This window comes from Strix aluco, chromosome 21 (assembly GCF_031877795.1).
Source record: "Strix aluco isolate bStrAlu1 chromosome 21, bStrAlu1.hap1, whole genome shotgun sequence".
Lineage (NCBI taxonomy): Eukaryota > Metazoa > Chordata > Aves > Strigiformes > Strigidae > Strix > Strix aluco.
Window position 1 is genome coordinate 9,321,600 of NC_133951.1, and position 22,829 is coordinate 9,344,428.

At 50.8% G+C, this 22,829-nt stretch overlaps 2 protein-coding genes across 5 annotated transcripts; one reads left to right on the plus strand and one right to left on the minus strand.

Moving 5' to 3' along the window:
• Positions 1-506: 506 nt before the first annotated feature.
• On the minus strand, positions 507-20,925 carry LOC141932993 (envoplakin-like). Its single transcript, XM_074847239.1, has 4 exons — positions 20,902-20,925; positions 20,706-20,763; positions 19,342-20,446; positions 507-3,851 (listed from the first exon to the last, which is right to left on the minus strand). Exons 1-4 carry the CDS (start codon positions 20,923-20,925, stop codon positions 860-862), a joined length of 4,179 nt encoding a protein of 1,392 aa, XP_074703340.1. The 3' UTR covers positions 507-859.
• Positions 7,988-13,226, plus strand: LOC141932843 (cyclin-dependent kinase 3-like). Of its 4 annotated transcripts, XM_074846996.1 has the most exons (7): positions 7,988-8,150; positions 9,129-9,206; positions 9,568-9,688; positions 10,227-10,397; positions 10,829-10,930; positions 11,728-11,931; positions 12,322-13,226. In XM_074846996.1, exons 1-7 carry the CDS (start codon positions 8,023-8,025, stop codon positions 12,442-12,444), a joined length of 927 nt encoding a protein of 308 aa, XP_074703097.1. In that variant the 5' UTR covers positions 7,988-8,022; the 3' UTR covers positions 12,445-13,226. The 4 variants fall into 4 exon arrangements, with proteins under 4 accessions (XP_074703097.1, XP_074703098.1, XP_074703099.1 ...); XM_074846997.1 differs by lacking the exon at positions 10,829-10,930; XM_074846998.1 differs by lacking the exon at positions 10,227-10,397.
• Positions 20,926-22,829: the final 1,904 nt, after the last annotated feature.

Below are 22,829 nucleotides of genomic sequence, written 5' to 3' on the forward strand. Positions count from 1 at the left end.
AGGACAAGCCCCCCCAAATCATCTACTTCAACAGGGCTTGGTTTTGCTTGGGGCTTGGCTTCCTCTGCCAGCAGCTCAGTGAAGTGACACAAGTCATTGTACAGCCAACACTGTCACTGGTCTGCAGCCAGAGAGGCACCAGCGACAGGCAGCTGGAGGGGGCAGCAGGGCTGCTCCATTGGGTAGCTGCCTTCACTTAGACTGGATCAAACATGACATGGAACTGCACCCTTTGGTGACCAAGTCCCTCTTTCAGAGGTTTCCAAATGACCAGGGTTAAAGACAAAAATAATATAACAAAATCTTTAAAAATATGGACATGCAGAAAGAAATTTAGGGGGTTCAGTGCTGTGAGATCAGGGGAAGCAAGAGCCTGCAACTCCTTTGTAGATCGGGCTGCAGGGCCTAGGATTTCATGGGGGGCAAGACTAGCCATGCCGTTGGCCACTTTGCAGCCTCAGCCTGCAGAGACAACACAGCCACAGACACACACTTTCTATGTTTATTGCATGCAGAAGAATGACCCAACTGGAAAACACTCTGGCTCTCCCCCCTTTCTGGGCCTAACCACGTTTAACCTATTGCCAGTGGAGTTCTCGCAGTCAACCCCCCTTTGCTGTCACAGCAGCACCCGGGGGACTGCCGGGACCCCTGTGTCAGGCCCTTACACACTCACGATCACACTTTGTTCCTCACACAACCAAGCTGCGTTGGGAAGCAGAGATAGCTAAGATAGAAGAGTATGCAGCCCTAAATGCTAGACGCTCCGTTCCTGTGATCGCTGCTGCCTCCATGGGGAGAGGTGTTTTGAAGGGATGAACTCCTGAAGGAACCAGATCCAGTACATGCCTGAGCCCATTCAGTGCCTGAACCGTGACAGCTTGGGTGAACGGCTCGCCTGGTGGTACCGCTGATAGTCCTCCGACGTGGCTGGGAGCAGCAGGAGGCAGCTCAACAAATCCTTCTGGCAGAGGGCCATGGCCTCCTTGTAATTTATCTTCTCTTTAGTGACAGGGTCAATGAGATCTTTTTCATAGTTGGACTCATCTTGGAGCCTGTTGGCCAGGTCACCTGTTATCATCCCTGTCTGGGCAGCTTCCAGCACAGGGATGCGACCAGTTTTCTTGGGATCAATGAGCCCTCCAGTTAGATGTTGGACCTCCAGGTAGGGGAAAGCACTGTCCCTGGTCATCCATCCCTTCTGAACTGCTTCCCCCACAGACAGCCTTCGTTTGGTCACCGGGTCCTCAATCCCTGTGAAAGCTTTCTGGGCATTGAGCAGTCTCTGCATGTAGGTCCTGTCAATCAGCCCCCTCTCAATTGCCTTATGGACAGAGAACCGGTCCCGAGAAATGAGGTCTATGATGCCCCCCGTGGCAGCCTGGGCTTCCAGGAGCTTCTGAGCCGTCATGGGATCAAGCAGCTTCTTTGCAACAGCAGTCTTGATGTTGTACTTGGTGTCGGTGGTGGTGTCATACACTCCAGCGATGGGGGAAGTGTCATCACAGAAGCCCTTCTGCGAGGCTGGGGGGAAGAAGCTTTGGGTTTGGTGGGTGGTAGGTGATGAGAGCGGGGATTTGGAGATGATGGAGCCAATGGAGAGGGACGGGGGAGGCTTGGATTCCCCAGCCACCAGCAAGGCGAATTCAGAGATGGGAATCTTGCCATCCCGATACAGCTGGTACTCCTCCTTTGTGATCCTCCTCAGCCTTAGTGCATCATCGATGGAGTACTGCTTCCCACTTTTCTTGTCAAGGAGAACTGAGATTTCCCCGTTTGGGCCCAGGGTGGTGACTTCCTCCCAGTTGCACTCCAGCTCTTGCAGCTGGACGTACTGGCCTCTGTCTATGATACCTCTCTTATAGGCCTCGTAAGGGGACATATCCTTCCCTGTCTCAGGGTCCAAGATAGAGATCTTGGTGGAGAGGTTTGTCTCTCTCATCTGGGTCTCATGATTGATTTCTTCCCGGTTGACTCTTGACTGGAGATCTCGAATGAACCTCTCCTTGTTGTAGATCTGGTCCTTCTCCCTAAGGATGTCTGCCTCCAGCAGGGAAAACTCATGTTCCAGCTGCTTCTTCTTCTGCCTGTCATTCTCAGTCCGTTGGTTGAGCAGTTTGGACTCCTCCCGAAGGAAGAGGACTTTCTGTTGCTTCTGCCTCTCCAGCTCCCTCAGTTCACTCTCCAAGTTGGCTCTCTCCTGGATGGCCAGGTTCCTGGCTTTCTGCAGCTCCGTCTCTTCACGAGCCCATGTCCTCTTCATGCCTTCAGCTCTCTCGATCTTCTCCCTGAGCCGCCGTACCTCCTCTTCTGCCTTTTGCTTGGCTCCTCTCTCCCTGCTCAGCAGCTCCCAGATGCGTGCACGTTCACTCTCCAGCGCTCTGTCCTTTTCCACTCGAATCACCTCCTTGTAGATGGTCTTCTCCTGGGATTTTGTTTTCTGCAGGACATCGACTTGCATCTGCAGGTTCTTGCACTCTCTCTGCAAGTTCAGCACCTCCGTCTTCTCATGGTCCAGCTCCAAACGCAGGTTGCTGGCAGACTGTTCGAGGACTGGATCCTTCTCCAACTTGACCACTTCTTCCATAATGATCTTTTCTTGCACTGGGGCTGGGGTCTCCTCCAGCTCCTTTATTCTCAACGTAATTTGTCTCATCTCCTTCTCTAGTGCAAGCCTCTTGCTTCGATCCTCCTGAAAGTTGAGCAACCTCTCTTGCTCTTCCACCAGTGCACGAACCTGTTGCACGTCACGTTCCAGACGACGCCTGTTGCTCACCTCCTCATCCAGACTCCGACTCAGCCTGTTGTGCTCATCTCGGAGCTTTGGATCCTTCTGAGTCAGTATCACCTCTTGAACAACTACCTTTTCCTCTGGCTTTCGCCTCTCCAGTAGCATGTATTTATTCTGCAAGTCATAGATTGCATCCTCTGCAGCTCTCCTCTTTTGAGACATGTTACGCACCTCTTGACGAAGACGATCAGCTTCTTTTTCCAAGAGTGGATCATTCTCATATCGGATGACTTCCTTGTTGACCAGCTTCGTTTCCACCTTGGATCTCTCCCTCTTCCATTCATCCCTTTCACCCTGCAGTCTAATGAGCTGCTCTTGGGTCCTGCCATTGGTGTTCACTAGTTCATTGAGCTGTTGTTTCAGCCTGTCAATTTCTCTAAGAATCTCTGGACTCTTCTCATGTTTCACCACCTCCTCTATAACCTCCTTAAGCTCGACCACTGGTTTCTGTGACCTGAGGACATCGAGCTCTGCTAAGGCCTCTTCCACTTCACTGTCAATCTTTGTTCTTTTCAGAGTAACTTCCTGCAGCTCCCTTTTCAGGTGGGCAATTTGTCGCTCTGTTTCGGGATCCACCAGGAAAATCTCGTTGACCCTCTCTTTAACCTCTACCCTTGGTTTTTGCTTCTCTGCAATACTGCACTGGCTCTGCAGCTCTCCCAGCTCACCTGTAAGCATCAAGTTTTTGTTCCTCTCTTCTTCAATCAGGGTTTTAAGCTTGGAAGACTCTCTCAATAACTCTGGGTCCTGCTCTACCTGCTTCACCTCCTTAACAATAATTTTGGGTTCTGCTGTTTCAATTAGTCTTTCCACCTCCTCAATCTTGTTCTTCACTTTCACTATTGCTTCTTCTGCAGACTTCCTCTTGAAGGATTCCTCATCGATTTGTAGCTGCAGGGTCCTAACAGACTTCAGCATTTCTGGGTTTTTCTCCAGTTTGATCAGCTCCTTCACCACCACTTTCTCTCGGATATTGGGCTGCTTTCGCTCCAGCATGTGCAGTTCTCTCTTATGCTGCTCAAGTTCAGAAGCAGCAGCCAAGCTTTCCTCCTGGAGACCCCTCCAGGGTTGCAGCTCAGCGTATCCCCACTGCTGCACAATCAGTATTGGGGGGTCCTCGAACCCACTGGGGTGGCCCCACTTGTCTGAATTGCAGGAGTCTCTGCCTGGGCTGTTGTGCAGTTCTTGGGGTCCCGGGCAGCAGGGCAAGAAACCAGAGAGAAAAGCAGTAATTGGAGCATGGAAACACACTGAACACAGGCACCCTGCAAGGGAGGTCGGAGGGAAAATGATACCAAAACCCACTTCGGGGCACAGTCAGCAGCCTGGCTACAGCACTGGCTGGGCAGGATTAAGATCTTGCCAAAGTTGCTCTGCATTCCTGCTTTTCTGTGTGCTTCATGCTGTGCTGGTGCCTGTGCCAGCCCTGCTCCACCACGGGACCTCCCAGGAGGTCCCACCTAAGTCTTGTCTTGGGGTGAATCATTCTCACTCATCACTGTCTTCTAAGCCTTACTAGACTACTGAAGAAACCAGGCTGGCCTGTGTCCAAGTATTTGTTCTCCAGCTGCAGGATCAGACACTGCCAGAATTTTCACCTGATAACATGCGTTCACATTCATGCCATTGAAATCCTTAGTGGCATGTGGAAAGCCACACTGCACGTGGCATTGTGCTGCTGCAAAATTCCTTTAGAAAGACACGTTATATTGGTCATTACAGCTTTGGAGTGAGTTGGCCCCATTTTGCGGGGGTGGAAGGGGAGCAGGCTGAGGTGGTGGTTGTGTCACCGAGGTCTGGCCGGTTTTGTTCAGCTCCGTGTTACCATTTGAATGCCACTGATGAACTGTTGGTTATAGTCAGCATTCAGCCTCTTCTAAGCCCAGCTTTGTTCTGTCCTCTTCTTGTCTGCACAGAGGCATTCAGAAATGAGCTTAGACCCATCCCTGGTGCTTTTTAGACAGGGAAAACCAAATTTCATCCAGCCATGAAGTAGACAGATGTTGCATGGCAGGCACTGGCACTGACAGGGCCTGGGCTCAGCATTCCCCAGTGCAAGGATAGCAGTGTCAGTCACCAGCATTTTGTAGCCAACGGGGCAGAGGGAAAGCACGTCACTGAATTACCCTGCTCCTGGGCCTGCTGCTCACATCAGTGGAGGCACGTGGCCAGTCCTGTCTCCTGCAAGTTCTGAGTTTATGGTTATTTGGCCAGCCGGAGCTATATGCTGCCTGAGGGAACCTGTTTGCCTCCAAGCTAATCTGTCTTTCTTTCAGCAGAGAAAGAAAATTTATATTTTCTTTTATATTTCTATACCTGTTTGTATTCCCAGGTGAGGGCCTCGTAGTAAAGGCACGAATATTCACCGGTGTGGAAGGGATGAATGTGCCCTTGCTGGAACAAGCCGTACAGGAGCAGAGGAAATACTTCAACGAGAGGCAGGAGCGGATGGGAAGCAGCACGTCCTGACAGCAGCTCTGAGAACAGCCATACACTGGTCCTTGCTCTGCCATTTGCAACAAATGTGAAAAGTAAATTTAGAGGATGGGTTTTTGCTGCGGCAAATAGCAAAGTAAAGTCACTAAGCAGGGAAACACTTGAAGGCTGTGAGTCAGTATGTGACTGTGGGTTGTTTGTTCATGCCAGGTGTCATCACTGAAAATAGCTCTGGGAAGCAGGTTTGTTGTTTGTTTAAAGTGGTGATTAAGGAAAGGAAGGCTTGAGTTGTACTGGTCCTTTTGTAATGCAAGGCTTGGAGACATCAGAAAAAGGAGAAGTCTCCCAATCTCCGAATCAAATGAGTTGAACGGCTCACACCCACATGCGTTGCCAAAGCACAGGGTTACTGTTGGCAGATGGGAGGTAAAGGGCGTTAGTGCAAAGTTCATTAGCCCTGCGTGGCTGTGGGTCCGTGAGTGGGTGCATTTGGTTACTGTGACTCAGCTGCCACACAGGAGCATTCCTGGCAAAACACTCACATACCTGGACTGACCAACAAAGAAACAAGAAGAACAAAGAATTACTATTTTCAGTAGCACCAGCCTCTTTGGGTTTTCAGGAGCTGGTGTCCAAGGCGGGAGATTGACTTGAGCTCTAAAATAAGTATTTGCAGTGCCCCGAGAACGACCACTTGACTTTCTTCCTTGACACACTAAGTTTCGGAGACCTTAAATCACTATTTTTTGAAGCATCTAAAGGTTTTGATTGATATTTTCTTAGATAAAGATGAAAAGAGAAGGCAGCCTGTCTCTTACTGATTAAAAACCTCTTTCTTGCTAAAGCAAGTGCATTAGCCCCTGCACAATCCCCATGGATGATTTAAGAAAATTTAGCAATATGGAATTTTCCCCCTATGCACTGGGTGTGTAAGGAAGTGCTTGGCTTTGAAAAAGTTGCAAGAGAAGATGAAGTTACATCAGAGCCACTCTGGTTTAAGAACACAGTGCCAGACCCACCTAACAAAATTAAACCATCAACAAAAAGACAGAGAATCACTAATGTGAGATGAGAATAAAATGTTAGTGCAAAAGAGAGAAGACTTCCGTGTGCTATAGGAATCCCCAGACCTGGAGTGTGCTGAGACTGTGGTTTGCAGGGGCATTCAGCCACCTGCAGCCTTTTCTGCTTTTGCTCAGATACTCTGGTGAGATGTTCAGAAAACAAGGACTGAAAGCATACAATGCACAGCAGCAGATCAAAATGCTACAGGTATTGGCAAAGTCCCCTGTTACCAGCAGGCTTGATTTAAGGGCCTGAGATGGCTCAGTAATTACAGTGCTTGCTATAATCTTTAATCATAGTTTAGTCTTATGTTTGTCTTCACGCAGTTACAGAGATCCAAAAGTCCTGTCTCAGCACACTCTCTGTTCAGCCCACATCCAAAAACATGATCTCAAGAAGCAAGATTTTAACCTGGTTTTGTAAGAGAAAATGATGAGTCTGTCATGATGTGTTTATGTTTACACCTCATCTCCTGTCTGTTCTCTTATTGTCCTCTGTGTGCTTAAATTTTATCCAAATGGCCAGGTTTGCCAGAGAGTTGGAAACATCCAAGATGCCAAGACTGGGAATATCCAAAATACCAGGTTCCTACAAGTGTTACCAAAAAACCCCACAAACCCAACCAGTCAGGAAGAGGAAAGCAAACTTGGCAGTGACTCCAGATGGAGATGTGAGTGCAAACAACTTTCACAAGCCACCAGCGAACCCACACAGGAATTTGCCATGGCCATATGGATCCCTTCTCAGCCACAGAGCAACCATGCTTTTGTTCTTTCAGAGTGGCAAAATCAGGATCAATTTAGAAAAGATTTTGAATTGGTATCGCAGCAATGGGCTAAATCAGTCCTTTTTAGGTCACCTAAATGTTGGGGTCTGCGCTGTGGACCCACGCACCCAGTGGGCTGCTGTGTCCTGCGATGCCCACCCAGAGACATGGAGCTCCCAAGCCCTTCAGAAGACAGTCCCTGTGGCTCTACCTTTCCTGCTACCACAATGCGTAATACTTTTTTAATCTTGTCTTCTGTCAGCTGTCAAGTCAATGTTTAATCCCTCCCCAAGGACATCTTCTGAAAGACTGACCAAGCAGCACAGCCCACGGTGGGAAGGTTCAAGGGACAATTGCACAAGACCAAAAAAACCCAAAACACACAAACAAAAAAACCACACACACCCCCCACCCCCTCCCAAAAAAGACATTTCTGTGGTGTGTTTGACCTGAGCTTGTCCAAGGGAATCCTAATTATGCACCACATCCCCTTGACACCAGGCACTGTACAAACAGAGCTGGAGAACTTCCCTGGGCCTCGTGCAGTCCCTGCTGCCTTTCTTGCAGGCCTGAAGCACTTCTTTACATCCATTTTGCTCGGTTTTTGCTTCAGCCAGCACACTGCACAATCTGGGTCACAAGCAAGTCCTGGGCGGTTGGTGCACAGCGTGTTTGGCTCTTGGGGTCTGCCCGAAGCCCCCCAGAGACACCCCACACCCCAGACGCCTGTCAGTGTGCCCAGGCAGCCCTGTCTGCCTGCAGCTGCCCCAGTTCAAGGCCCGTCCCTGTGCTGGGGGAGCAGCAAGGGGGGACCCAGACCCCAAAAGCAGCTCGGGGACACACAAGGAGAGCAAACACCTTCTCCATATTTGAGGGTTTATTTCCTTTTTTTTTTTTTTCCCTCAGAAAGCAGTGCCTGCTGCCCCCCCCTCCCCCGCCACCACTGCAAGCCTGAGGCAGCACCATGGATACCTTGCGAGAGGCGTTTCACAAGGTGGAAAAGATCGAGGAGGGCACCTATGGCGTGGTGTACAAGGCCCGCAACAAGCATACGGGGCAGCTGGTGGCCCTCAAGAAGATCCGCTTGGACTCGTGAGTAGGACAAAGCCTCGGCCCTGGGGCTGCCATGGCCCGGCCCAGCCCAGCACCCACCCGGCCTGCCATGGCACCAGGCCGGCTGCCTCCTCAGCACGGCAGCAAGAGGGTGCCCAGTCGAGGGGGGAGGGGGGTGAGGAAGGCAAATGGCTCCTCTGGGGCCGGTAGGGCTATCTGTGGGGAGATGGCCACCAGCTGAACCCAGCAGTGCCCCAGCCCTGCCATGGGAGTGAGCAGGCAGGCCGTGAGCCCAGCCCAGTGTCCAAAATGGCGCGAGAGGCTCAAAAAAGCCTGACATGAGGGAAAAAAATGTCTCTATTGGCTCATGCAAGCAGCTAGGGCCTCATCTGGCACTACCTGGTCCCAGCTTCATGGCACAGGGCAGGGGGAAGTAGCCACCATTTTAGGAGGTGGCCTCTCCCTCAGGGGTGTGGTGCCAGGGCCTGGTGAGGCTCAGCCTCCAGGCAGAGCCAACTTCAACCCCTCCAGGGTGGGGACTGGGCAGATAAAAGTTTATTACTGTTCCCCTGAGTCAGCCCTGGGCTGTCTCCACAATGAGGGGTGTCAGTGTGGACTGGGGGCCATGGTGGTAGGTCTGCACCCCATGGTGGCCCCTCAGGACAGTGAAGGGGGCTGCCTGAGGAGTAAAGAACTTTCATCTCCCGCCAAGTGAGGCTTGGGCATTTAAACTGTCATTGCTTCTCCAAATGTGCTCTCACGTGCTCCCAAACAAGTCCCCAGAGTTTTCACTGTCTAGGTGACCCCCTCCCTCTCCTTCTCCACAGCTCTATTTCCCCCTGCCTCACCCCAGTCCACCCCATGCACGGCTCCATCCCAAACTCAGGGTGCCCAGTGTAACAGACCCTCCCCTGGGCAGGCGATGGGGTACAATGGAAGGGAGAAGGGACTCAGAACTCTGATGGCTGTGGGATCCCACTGAGGAACAGGGTGCCATACAGCCTGTCTCTGCCGCAGGGGGACAGAAGGCGTCCCAAGCACGGCCATCCGAGAAATCTCGCTGCTGAAGGAGCTGAAGCACCCCAACATAGTCAGGTAAGACCTGGATAAACACTCCCCACCAGCTCATTGATGAGCTCCTGCTCAGGGAACTCTGGGTACAGGCACCAAGGGGGGTTTTCCTGTCCTTTCCTGACTGTATAAACAGGAAAAAAATAAACAGGAAAACGCAGGAATCACTTGCATTTCCCTGGTTCGCAAAGTAGCTCACAGCACTGCCCCTTCACTCCAGCAACACAGGCTGGTCCAAGCTGCTGCTGCCCCATACTAGATGCTGCTTTTCCATCTGCCTCTGTCTGCTCTAAAGGACTCAGAGGCATCTGTGGGAGGAAGGATGTTTGGAAAGGTATGAAGATGCTGAAAGGTACTTAAGGAAGTGCTTGCACTTCTTTTGCAGGCTCCTGGATGTCATACATGGACAGAAGAAGCTCTATCTAGTGTTTGAGTATCTGAACCAGGACCTGAAGAAATACCTGGACTCATCCCAAACCGGAGAGATTCCTTTAAGCTTGGTCAAGGTACAGTGTGGAAGAAGTGCTAACAGGCAGGGCAGAGAGCGTGTGTCCTTACTGCCTTCTGCTGGGCAGAGCCAGCACTGAGCTGCTCTTAGCCAGACTGCATCTGGAAGAGATACATCCTTGGCTGGAGGCATTCAACCTCTCGGATCTCAAACATTTCAGCTGGGAAAACTTCGTGGCACTATTGCTCAGTGCATTTATTTCCCAGCTGTTTCCAGGCTTTCCAGCTCATCTTGCTGCAGAACAAACTGCTATTAAGAGGGCAACTGAGGGATCTATTACTAATTTCCTTTGTGCAGGGTAACGGATGGGTGGAAGGGACTGCCACTGCTTGGATTGCAGTCTTTCTGTCCTCATGTAGGGTGGGATCAGTCTGTGGCCATCTCCGAGTAGTGGCCCGCAAGCCTGGTGTTGCATTATAGCAAGGTCTTTTTTTCCCATTCAGGTTTATAAAGGATCCAAAGTGTGTTGGTTCATGTGATCCAATGATTCAAAGTGGTTTCATCATGGCCTTGTCTGAAATCTCTTCTCTCCTTAGAACTACCTTTTCCAGCTGCTGCAGGGTGTGAGTTTCTGCCACTCACAAGGAGTTATCCACAAGGACTTGAAGCCGCAGAACTTGCTCATTAACGAAGCAGGAACAATCAAGCTGGCTGATTTTGGACTGGCAAGAACTTTTGGAGTCCCCCTGCGCACATACACTCATGAGGTATTGTTGAGGCTCCCTGCCACCTGAGCGTGGGGTACAAAATCCATAGTGGGTGAACAACAGCAGCATCACAAGTTACTCATCCATAATGGAGGCACAGCTGTATCCGGGCATGCGCTCTTAACCTAACCTGCAGCTAAGGGGCTACCTCATGTCCCCACAAAGCGTGCTGACTGCTTCGACCCTAGCCTACCTGCAAGCTGGGTTCTCACCTTCTCTGCACGGGGTATATTTATTTGTTCTAGAGTGTCTTGCTGAAGAATGATCTGTTAATCCCAATCTTGCTGTCACTAAGGTGTCTGTTACTTCAGCGTGGCCTTGGCACACTCTGATTTGTACAGTCACTGCCTTACAGCTGAGAGGAGAGGAGCCCATGCCTCTAGTTTCACCCAGGGAACTTAGACAAAGCTTGTTTGTTGGTTCCTTACCAGGTGGTGACTCTGTGGTACCGAGCCCCTGAGATACTGCTGGGATGCAGATACTACTCGACCGCTGTGGATATCTGGAGCATCGGCTGCATCTTTGCAGAAATGGTAGAATGGGCTTAAATAGTCTCTTTAATGAGCAGGGAGGCTTCAGCTGCAATGGCAAGAGGGGAAGGAGGGACAAGATGCCAAAGATCTGTGATACTGTGGTCCCACTCTGTGCTGGGGTGTGTTTTATGGGAAGTCCACCCTGAGGGTTAGCTGATCCTTAGCTGTGGGCTCAGAGCAGGGACCTGGCAGAAGGCACAGAAGCCTCTGTAATCCAGTTGCAGTTTCAAGTACACGAGAATGTGATGCCTCTCCTTCCAGAAAGGTAACTTCTGTCTTGTTGCTGCAGCGTTTTGATCTTGGGAGGAGATGACTCTCTTGCAGATGTCCCCACAGCGGCTTGCAGAGAACTAGCACTCTCATAGCATGGCAGAGTGGATCTCTGAGGGGTCCATACTGCACTTTGTAGAGTTTTTGCTATCCCTGCAGTGTAATAGCACTACCCCTAGCTCCCAAAGCCCCCAAGCTGCAGATCAGCAGAGCCTGGGCAAGCAGGTGGGGAGGGAGCCAGCCTGCAAGAGGGAGTGTTAGAAAACTAGAGACAAAGCCCTCTTTGGGGCCAGTCTAAGCGACTGGCTGAAACAGGGGCAGCCTTGGGGAGACACAGATCCCTGGAGAGGAGCTGGAGACAAGCAGACACCCGTGACTATCCCAGCCACTTCCTGGTGGAATCGCTGCATTGTAACTGCCCTGGTCTGTGCAGTTTGCATCTGCTGGAACAAAGGGTTGCTTGCAGTGGGAAATAGGGCACACAGCCAAAGGAAAGGTGGGAACTGGTGCTTTTTTTTTTCCCCCAGGTTACCAGGAGGGCCCTGTTTCCAGGGGACTCTCAGATCAGTCAGCTCTTCCGGATCTTTCGCACCCTGGGCACTCCCACCGAGGTGACCTGGCCTGGGGTGACCCAGCTGCCTGACTACAAGGGGACCTTTCCCCGGTGGACAAGGAAGGAGATGGAGGAAATTGTTCCCAACTTAGATCGAGATGGTAGAGACTTACTGGTGGTGAGTGAGGGCTCAGCACAAGATCCAGGGACAGACAGGACCTTTTCAAACTGGGCAAAGAATAGGGATATTTGGGACTGACCTACCTGGAAGCGTGTTAGCTGATCTGGTTCTAACGCTCATCCCTGCTATTGCAGAAATATGGAATCATCAAATAGGGCTCAGTCCTGGCTCTGAAGCAGGACTGGCAGTGCAAGTTCCTCTAGGAAACACTGCATTGAGGGTCAAGGAACCCTTCTAGTGTAATCCCCATGGTAACTTCAGCTGAGTGTTACTCCCGAAGCCCAGAGAAGGGAAAAGGCAGGACCACCATCTGCATCTGGGCCCAGCCATGTGAAGGTGCAATTTGTTTTTTAAAATCCTAAATCTGCTGTGTTTTTCTCTCGGCAGCAACTGCTCCTGTATGACCCCAGCAGGCGCATCACAGCCAAGGCAGCCCTCGATCACAAGTACTTCTGGAGAAGTCCTCAGAGCCCTGAAGAGCAACACGTGCCGCAGAGACACCGCAGATGAGAAGACACAGCTCTCCCCGTGCACTTGCAGCTCCGGGTGGCAGCGGCATCCAGGGTCTCATTTCTCGGGAGGCACCTGGAGAGGGACGTTCTTGCATTTAGAGATTCTCAGCCCGTTGCTGGGGAAAGGTTTGTCTGGGTTACAGCCAGTAGAGCTGTTTTGCAGAGGTTGCGTGCAAAGGGGTGAGGGGTATTTATCAGCGTAAAACACTGAAATGTAGATGAGAGCGCATCTTTCAGAGGTTTGTCCTTGCGTTAATCAGTGAGCTAAGGGGACACACAGGGATGTCTGTCTGTCCAGCACTGGAGCATCCCCAGGTCTGTCGGTGGCAGTTTCTGACACCAGGGTGTGCTGGAGCTCCACGTTGGGCAGGGGAGCGCTTCCCTGCTCGGCCCTTTGCTGCTGATTTAAAAGGCTGGGCTTGTCAGCACTAGACAAGTTGTTTGATCTGAGCTGTTGAACAGAGCTGACATTCTGCTGTTTCACAAGCTGAAGAGCCCTGTCAGGTGTCTTCATTTGTGCCGTAGCTTGGACTGAGAAGCCAAAAGATCCAGTTATCATAAAGCACACGTTGCGTATGGCTGGAACAGTAACAGCTAAAGCACTGGCTTTCCATCATCCGACCAGATCTAACGCTGTTTCCTTCGCTTCATTGTCTTGGACATGTTTTTGCTGTTCAAATGTTTGGAGAATCATCACAAACTTTCGGTGTGGTTTTGACATCTTCATTTTTTTTTCTTTCAGTGCAGAAAAAAAATAAAAGCTTGTCATTTGTTCACAAACCTCGGTGTCTATTGTTTGGCGTGGCCCATTGGACTAGTGACGTAGGACGTTCTGGCTGGTCCTTTTTTCCACAGAGCTCTTCTCCCTTCATGACCTCCTGCACTCTTTCTTTTATCCTTTCCAGCCCAAATCCTTGGCAGTTGCAGAGATGTGCTCTCAATTCTGTTGTGGAATGAGGGGCTGATGGTTCTGCAGCCACGTGCTGTCTCGGTATGGTAAGGTGGGCTTTCTTTCCACCACAGGTTGCCACAAACCAGTTCAGAGTTATAATCTACTTATTTAAATACTCAAAAGACAGATTTTTGCCTTAGGGATGCCAACCTTCTGCACTCCTGTTTTTCATGCACGTGCACACACATCATGTGCTCCTAATAACTGTGATCCCAAGAAGTGATTTCAGCACAACCCAACAGCTCTCCAAAGCAATCACGTTCCTAGAGTTTCATGACAGATAAACAATGCAGTAAAGGAGAGAGGTGGCTGCACACGCAGCTGTAGCACAAACCTCCTTCCCCACCTACTGCATACCAGAGAATTTGCACAGGGGAGAGAAACCTTTGAGTCCCTCCTGAAAAAGCCCCTCTCAGCCCGAGACCTGCCTGTCTACAGCCAAGCTCTGTCATCCTTCGCCCTCCTCCATCATTCACTCCTTCTCCCGGCCCAACAAAAGGCAGCGGGCGGCTCTGCTTAATTCCTGACTTCAAAAAGACTTTTGTCATCCCTGCTGCAGCGGCCACACCTCCTGACAGATCCCCAACAGCGAAACCCTGGGCCCTGTTGCTCACCTCCCTCCGGGCCCTGCCGTGCTGCCTGGCTGTACTTCTCCTGCAGGTTTGGAAGCCGCCAGGACCTGGGGAGCTCGCTTGCCTCTGCAATTTGCACAAATTAGACTGGGTTTGGGGGGGGCGGGTGGGGGTTGCTTTGCTTTTGAAGCTGTTGGTAGGAGTCATGCTGGAGTGGCTGCCTGGAAAAAGTTGCCCTGCTCGTGTTTGGGAGGAACCGTTTTGTGATTGAGCAGGGGAGAGTAGGCAGCTGGGCCCACGCAGCATCTCCTGGCCTCTGTATGGTAACACCCAGCTCGCAGGGGCACGTTTGTGAGACATGGATGAATTCGGCTATGGGAATCATTTCCCTGCCTTTCCTACGTGTTTTAAAGTCAATTCATTTTGTACAGACAATTCTCTGTTTGCTTTATGCAAAAAAATGCTTGTGCTATACCAGACAAGCTGCTCACAGAAGAGGTTGCTTTTTTTAAAAAAAAAGATCTGCATCAAGAAATAAATACCAAGGACGTTAATCCAGTCCAGAAACAAATAAAAATACTGCAGCTCATCTAGCCCCACAAAATGAAGCAACAGGCTGAATTTCAAACATTTATGACCCAACCCCACTGCCAGCAAAGGGAACCAACAACAGCCGTGTCGAAATAACCGCTCTGGGAAAGCCACGATGCAGCGCCCAGCGCCCTGTGCCTGCGAAGGGAGGAAAGGCACTACCGGGCTCCTCCTGAGCAGCCCACAACCCTGCCAGGCAGCTGGGCTCTGGGGACACGTCAGGACGACACGAAACGAGCTGCTGTCTGCAGCTGAGGACCACTTGATAGCAAAGAAAAGGATTTTTAGTGGGGTTTTTTTTCATAAAAAAAAAAAAAGGCAGGCCAGCCTTCGAGGGGGACTGCTCAGCCAGCTCCACTGCTCAGCTGCCTATTCATCTCTTAACGCTTTCACCCAGCCTTAGGTAAATACCTCCCAGCACGCAGTTAGGGAGCACTTTATCCAAAATGATTAACTGACTGCCTAATTACCGGAACTGCAAGTCCCTTAGTTACAGAGCATTCCCTAAAACCATTGAATCAGCACTTCAGGAAAGAGTCACCACGTGAACATGGTACTGCTTTAAAAAAACAAGCACAGTTTTACCTCATTTGCAAGGGGAGCAGCAGGAAGGAGGGCAGCCCTAGAGCCCAGCACCCTGCCCCACGGAGCCGGGCAAGGGGAAGGCTGACAGCAAACTCACCTGTGGGGCTGAGCCGAGCTGCAGCAAAGGCCCCATTGCTGATGGATCCTCCCTGCTTTCAGCCAGCCGAGGGGAGCAAAGCCAAAGCACAGCAAGGCTGCTCCCAGCAGCTTTGAAGAGCTGGGGACCCAAGGACTGCTGGGACCTGCACTGGTCCCAGGCTCCTTGGTTGCACTGGGTCGTGATCCTCACCTGGCTGCGTTCCTGTGCACTGATAGCTGTTGGTCACCCCGGCAGGAGGCCAGGGCAGAGTTTCTCTCCTGATGTGTCCCCTGGTCCCCCACAGCCCAGCTCCAGCCCTTGCTGCTGGTCCAGACCAGCCAGGAAGGGGGTGCACAGCGTCCCGTGTGCCAGCAGTGCTCTACCAAGAGGAGACAGGCTGGGAAGGGATGCTCTAGGGTGTGTGCAAGAGTTTTCTCCGTTGTAAACCAACAACTTGCCCCATATTGATCATGGCAGCTGAGATGGCCACGGACACCAGCCATAGGCCTGTCAATAAACACAGACCCTGCAGAGCACGGGACAGAGCCTAGGCAGATCTTGAACTGGGAACTTGGCGTTTCCATAGCTGGACTCAGATTGTTAATGCTGAGTACTGCCTACCAGCAGGAAGGTAACGGGACCTGTGATTGTGCTGCGCTTGCTGGCATGGGAACAATTTCTTCTTGGAGCCCAGACTTCAAATCCCAGCTAGGCTCTATGGAAATAGAGGCTATGCTGCTACTCTGATGGGGGAAGAAGGGGGAGAAAGCCTCTACCCTTATGGATTCTTTTGGGTATATTGGAGTTCCCAAACAGCATCAGTTAAAAGAGCCCTTGGGAGAGGGGCTAGAGCAGCTCATGGCAATAGAGTTATTTTTCTCATCCCGCAAAGCCAGAGGATGCTCCACAGTGGGGTAGACACTAGGGAAGAACATTTGGAACATGAGCTTGTTCATTTCAGCAAGGGCTGAGCAGTGGAAGTTACACAAAGGAGTGAAAGCTCACCTAAAGAAATAGCAAGTGGAGATTTTCCGGTACTGCTGGGTGGATCCTGCAGCCAAGGGGTGTAGAAAGCAGTTTCACATCATCACTGGCTGCATGTATCATCAGTCTGCTACTGAAGGTCGTCCCTTCCCTTGCAACACAGTTGCCTCTCTACAGGTACAGGACAAGCCCCCCCAAATCATCTACTTCAACAGGGCTTGGTTTTGCTTGGGGCTTGGCTTCCTCTGCCAGCAGCTCAGTGAAGTGACACAAGTCATTGTACAGCCAACACTGTCACTGGTCTGCAGCCAGAGAGGCACCAGCGACAGGCAGCTGGAGGGGGCAGCAGGGCTGCTCCATTGGGTAGCTGCCTTCACTTAGACTGGATCAAACATGACATGGAACTGCACCCTTTGGTGACCAAGTCCCTCTTTCAGAGGTTTCCAAATGACCAGGGTTAAAGACAAAAATAATATAACAAAATCTTTAAAAATATGGACATGCAGAAAGAAATTTAGGGGGTTCAGTGCTGTGAGATCAGGGGAAGCAAGAGCCTGCAACTCCTTTGTAGATCGGGCTGCAGGGCCTAGGATTTCATGGGGGGCAAGACTAGCCATGCCGTTGGCCACTTTGCAGCCTCAGCCTGCAGAGACAACACAGCCACAGCCACACACTTTCTATGTTTATTGCATGCAGAAGAATGACCCAACTGGAAAACACTCTGGCTCTCCCCCCTTTCTGGGCCTAACCACGTTTAACCTATTGCCAGTGGAGTTCTCGCAGTCAACCCCCCTTTGCTGTCACAGCAGCACCCGGGGGACTGCCGGGACCCCTGTGTCAGGCCCTTACACACTCACGATCACACTTTGTTCCTCACACAACCAAGCTGCGTTGGGAAGCAGAGATAGCTAAGATAGAAGAGTATGCAGCCCTAAATGCTAGACGCTCCGTTCCTGTGATCGCTGCTGCCTCCATGGGGAGAGGTGTTTTGAAGGGATGAACTCCTGAAGGAACCAGATCCAGTACATGCCTGAGCCCATTCAGTGCCTGAACCGTGACAGCTTGGGTGAACGGCTCGCCTGGTGGTACCGCTGATAGTCCTCCGACGTGGCTGGGAGCAGCAGGAGGCAGCTCAACAAATCCTTCTGGCAGAGGGCCATGGCCTCCTTGTAATTTATCTTCTCTTTAGTGACAGGGTCAATGAGATCTTTTTCATAGTTGGACTCATCTTGGAGCCTGTTGGCCAGGTCACCTGTTATCATCCCTGTCTGGGCAGCTTCCAGCACAGGGATGCGACCAGTTTTCTTGGGATCAATGAGCCCTCCAGTTAGATGTTGGACCTCCAGGTAGGGGAAAGCACTGTCCCTGGTCATCCATCCCTTCTGAACTGCTTCCCCCACAGACAGCCTTCGTTTGGTCACCGGGTCCTCAATCCCTGTGAAAGCTTTCTGGGCATTGAGCAGTCTCTGCATGTAGGTCCTGTCAATCAGCCCCCTCTCAATTGCCTTATGGACAGAGAACCGGTCCCGAGAAATGAGGTCTATGATGCCCCCCGTGGCAGCCTGGGCTTCCAGGAGCTTCTGAGCCGTCATGGGATCAAGCAGCTTCTTTGCAACAGCAGTCTTGATGTTGTACTTGGTGTCGGTGGTGGTGTCATACACTCCAGCGATGGGGGAAGTGTCATCACAGAAGCCCTTCTGCGAGGCTGGGGGGAAGAAGCTTTGGGTTTGGTGGGTGGTAGGTGATGAGAGCGGGGATTTGGAGATGATGGAGCCAATGGAGAGGGACGGGGGAGGCTTGGATTCCCCAGCCACCAGCAAGGCGAATTCAGAGATGGGAATCTTGCCATCCCGATACAGCTGGTACTCCTCCTTTGTGATCCTCCTCAGCCTTAGTGCATCATCGATGGAGTACTGCTTCCCACTTTTCTTGTCAAGGAGAACTGAGATTTCCCCGTTTGGGCCCAGGGTGGTGACTTCCTCCCAGTCGCACTCCAGCTCTTGCAGCTGGACGTACTGGCCTCTGTCTATGATACCTCTCTTATAGGCCTCGTAAGGGGACATATCCTTCCCTGTCTCAGGGTCCAAGATAGAGATCTTGGTGGAGAGGTTTGTCTCTCTCATCTGGGTCTCATGATTGATTTCTTCCCGGTTGACTCTTGACTGGAGATCTCGAATGAACCTCTCCTTGTTGTAGATCTGGTCCTTCTCCCTAAGGATGTCTGCCTCCAGCAGGGAAAACTCATGTTCCAGCTGCTTCTTCTTCTGCCTGTCATTCTCAGTCCGTTGGTTGAGCAGTTTGGACTCCTCCCGAAGGAAGAGGACTTTCTGTTGCTTCTGCCTCTCCAGCTCCCTCAGTTCACTCTCCAAGTTGGCTCTCTCCTGGATGGCCAGGTTCCTGGCTTTCTGCAGCTCCGTCTCTTCACGAGCCCATGTCCTCTTCATGCCTTCAGCTCTCTCGATCTTCTCCCTGAGCCGCCGTACCTCCTCTTCTGCCTTTTGCTTGGCTCCTCTCTCCCTGCTCAGCAGCTCCCAGATGCGTGCACGTTCACTCTCCAGCGCTCTGTCCTTTTCCACTCGAATCACCTCCTTGTAGATGGTCTTCTCCTGGGATTTTGTTTTCTGCAGGACATCGACTTGCATCTGCAGGTTCTTGCACTCTCTCTGCAAGTTCAGCACCTCCGTCTTCTCATGGTCCAGCTCCAAACGCAGGTTGCTGGCAGACTGTTCGAGGACTGGATCCTTCTCCAACTTGACCACTTCTTCCATAATGATCTTTTCTTGCACTGGGGCTGGGGTCTCCTCCAGCTCCTTTATTCTCAACGTAATTTGTCTCATCTCCTTCTCTAGTGCAAGCCTCTTGCTTCGATCCTCCTGAAAGTTGAGCAACCTCTCTTGCTCTTCCACCAGTGCACGAACCTGTTGCACGTCACGTTCCAGACGACGCCTGTTGCTCACCTCCTCATCCAGACTCCGACTCAGCCTGTTGTGCTCATCTCGGAGCTTTGGATCCTTCTGAGTCAGTATCACCTCTTGAACAACTACCTTTTCCTCTGGCTTTCGCCTCTCCAGTAGCATGTATTTATTCTGCAAGTCATAGATTGCATCCTCTGCAGCTCTCCTCTTTTGAGACATGTTACGCACCTCTTGACGAAGACGATCAGCTTCTTTTTCCAAGAGTGGATCATTCTCATATCGGATGACTTCCTTGTTGACCAGCTTCGTTTCCACCTTGGATCTCTCCCTCTTCCATTCATCCCTTTCACCCTGCAGTCTAATGAGCTGCTCTTGGGTCCTGCCATTGGTGTTCACTAGTTCATTGAGCTGTTGTTTCAGCCTGTCAATTTCTCTAAGAATCTCTGGACTCTTCTCATGTTTCACCACCTCCTCTATAACCTCCTTAAGCTCGACCACTGGTTTCTGTGACCTGAGGACATCGAGCTCTGCTAAGGCCTCTTCCACTTCACTGTCAATCTTTGTTCTTTTCAGAGTAACTTCCTGCAGCTCCCTTTTCAGGTGGGCAATTTGTCGCTCTGTTTCGGGATCCACCAGGAAAATCTCGTTGACCCTCTCTTTAACCTCTACCCTTGGTTTTTGCTTCTCTGCAATACTGCACTGGCTCTGCAGCTCTCCCAGCTCACCTGTAAGCATCAAGTTTTTGTTCCTCTCTTCTTCAATCAGGGTTTTAAGCTTGGAAGACTCTCTCAATAACTCTGGGTCCTGCTCTACCTGCTTCACCTCCTTAACAATAATTTTGGGTTCTGCTGTTTCAATTAGTCTTTCCACCTCCTCAATCTTGTTCTTCACTTTCACTATTGCTTCTTCTGCAGACTTCCTCTTGAAGGATTCCTCATCGATTTGTAGCTGCAGGGTCCTAACAGACTTCAGCATTTCTGGGTTTTTCTCCAGTTTGATCAGCTCCTTCACCACCACTTTCTCTCGGATATTGGGCTGCTTTCGCTCCAGCATGTGCAGTTCTCTCTTATGCTGCTCAAGTTCAGAAGCAGCAGCCAAGCTTTCCTCCTGGAGACCCCTCCAGGGTTGCAGCTCAGCGTATCCCCACTGCTGCACAATCAGTATTGGGGGGTCCTCGAACCCACTGGGGTGGCCCCACTTGTCTGAATTGCAGGAGTCTCTGCCTGGGCTGTTGTGCAGTTCTTGGGGTCCCGGGCAGCAGGGCAAGAAACCAGAGAGAAAAGCAGTAATTGGAGCATGGAAACACACTGAACACAGGCACCCTGCAAGGGAGGTCGGAGGGAAAATGATACCAAAACCCACTTCGGGGCACAGTCAGCAGCCTGGCTACAGCACTGGCTGGGCAGGATTAAGATCTTGCCAAAGTTGCTCTGCATTCCTGCTTTTCTGTGTGCTTCATGCTGTGCTGGTGCCTGTGCCAGCCCTGCTCCACCACGGGACCTCCCAGGAGGTCCCACCTAAGTCTTGTCTTGGGGTGAATCATTCTCACTCATCACTGTCTTCTAAGCCTTACTAGACTACTGAAGAAACCAGGCTGGCCTGTGTCCAAGTATTTGTTCTCCAGCTGCAGGATCAGACACTGCCAGAATTTTCACCTGATAACATGCGTTCACATTCATGCCATTGAAATCCTTAGTGGCATGTGGAAAGCCACACTGCACGTGGCATTGTGCTGCTGCAAAATTCCTTTAGAAAGACACGTTATATTGGTCATTACAGCTTTGGAGTGAGTTGGCCCCATTTTGCGGGGGTGGAAGGGGAGCAGGCTGAGGTGGTGGTTGTGTCACCGAGGTCTGGCCGGTTTTGTTCAGCTCCGTGTTACCATTTGAATGCCACTGATGAACTGTTGGTTATAGTCAGCATTCAGCCTCTTCTAAGCCCAGCTTTGTTCTGTCCTCTTCTTGTCTGCACAGAGGCATTCAGAAATGAGCTTAGACCCATCCCTGGTGCTTTTTAGACAGGGAAAACCAAATTTCATCCAGCCATGAAGTAGACAGATGTTGCATGGCAGGCACTGGCACTGACAGGGCCTGGGCTCAGCATTCCCCAGTGCAAGGATAGCAGCGTCAGTCACCAGCATTTTGTAGCCAACGGGGCAGAGGGAAAGCACGTCACTGAATTACCCTGCTCCTGGGCCTGCTGCTCACATCAGTGGAGGCACGTGGCCAGTCCTGTCTCCTGCAAGTTCTGAGTTTATGGTTATTTGGCCAGCCGGAGCTATATGCTGCCTGAGGGAACCTGTTTGCCTCCAAGCTAATCTGTCTTTCTTTCAGCAGAGAAAGAAAATTTATATTTTCTTTTATATTTCTATACCTGTTTGTATTCCCAGGTGAGGGCCTCGTAGTAAAGGCACGAATATTCACCGGTGTGGAAGGGATGAATGTGCCCTTGCTGGAACAAGCCGTACAGGAGCAGAGGAAATACTTCAACGAGAGGCAGGAGCGGATGGGAAGCAGCACGTCCTGACAGCAGCTCTGAGAACAGCCATACACTGGTCCTTGCTCTGCCATTTGCAACAAATGTGAAAAGTAAATTTAGAGGATGGGTTTTTGCTGCGGCAAATAGCAAAGTAAAGTCACTAAGCAGGGAAACACTTGAAGGCTGTGAGTCAGTATGTGACTGTGGGTTGTTTGTTCATGCCAGGTGTCATCACTGAAAATAGCTCTGGGAAGCAGGTTTGTTGTTTGTTTAAAGTGGTGATTAAGGAAAGGAAGGCTTGAGTTGTACTGGTCCTTTTGTAATGCAAGGCTTGGAGACATCAGAAAAAGGAGAAGTCTCCCAATCTCCGAATCAAATGAGTTGAACGGCTCACACCCACATGCGTTGCCAAAGCACAGGGTTACTGTTGGCAGATGGGAGGTAAAGGGCGTTAGTGCAAAGTTCATTAGCCCTGCGTGGCTGTGGGTCCGTGAGTGGGTGCATTTGGTTACTGTGACTCAGCTGCCACACAGGAGCATTCCTGGCAAAACACTCACATACCTGGACTGACCAACAAAGAAACAAGAAGAACAAAGAATTACTATTTTCAGTAGCACCAGCCTCTTTGGGTTTTCAGGAGCTGGTGTCCAAGGCGGGAGATTGACTTGAGCTCTAAAATAAGTATTTGCAGTGCCCCGAGAACGACCACTTGACTTTCTTCCTTGACACACTAAGTTTCGGAGACCTTAAATCACTATTTTTTGAAGCATCTAAAGGTTTTGATTGATATTTTCTTAGATAAAGATGAAAAGAGAAGGCAGCCTGTCTCTTACTGATTAAAAACCTCTTTCTTGCTAAAGCAAGTGCATTAGCCCCTGCACAATCCCCATGGATGATTTAAGAAAATTTAGCAATATGGAATTTTCCCCCTATGCACTGGGTGTGTAAGGAAGTGCTTGGCTTTGAAAAAGTTGCAAGAGAAGATGAAGTTACATCAGAGCCACTCTGGTTTAAGAACACAGTGCCAGACCCACCTAACAAAATTAAACCATCAACAAAAAGACAGAGAATCACTAATGTGAGATGAGAATAAAATGTTAGTGCAAAAGAGAGAAGACTTCCGTGTGCTATAGGAATCCCCAGACCTGGAGTGTGCTGAGACTGTGGTTTGCAGGGGCATTCAGCCACCTGCAGCCTTTTCTGCTTTTGCTCAGATACTCTGGTGAG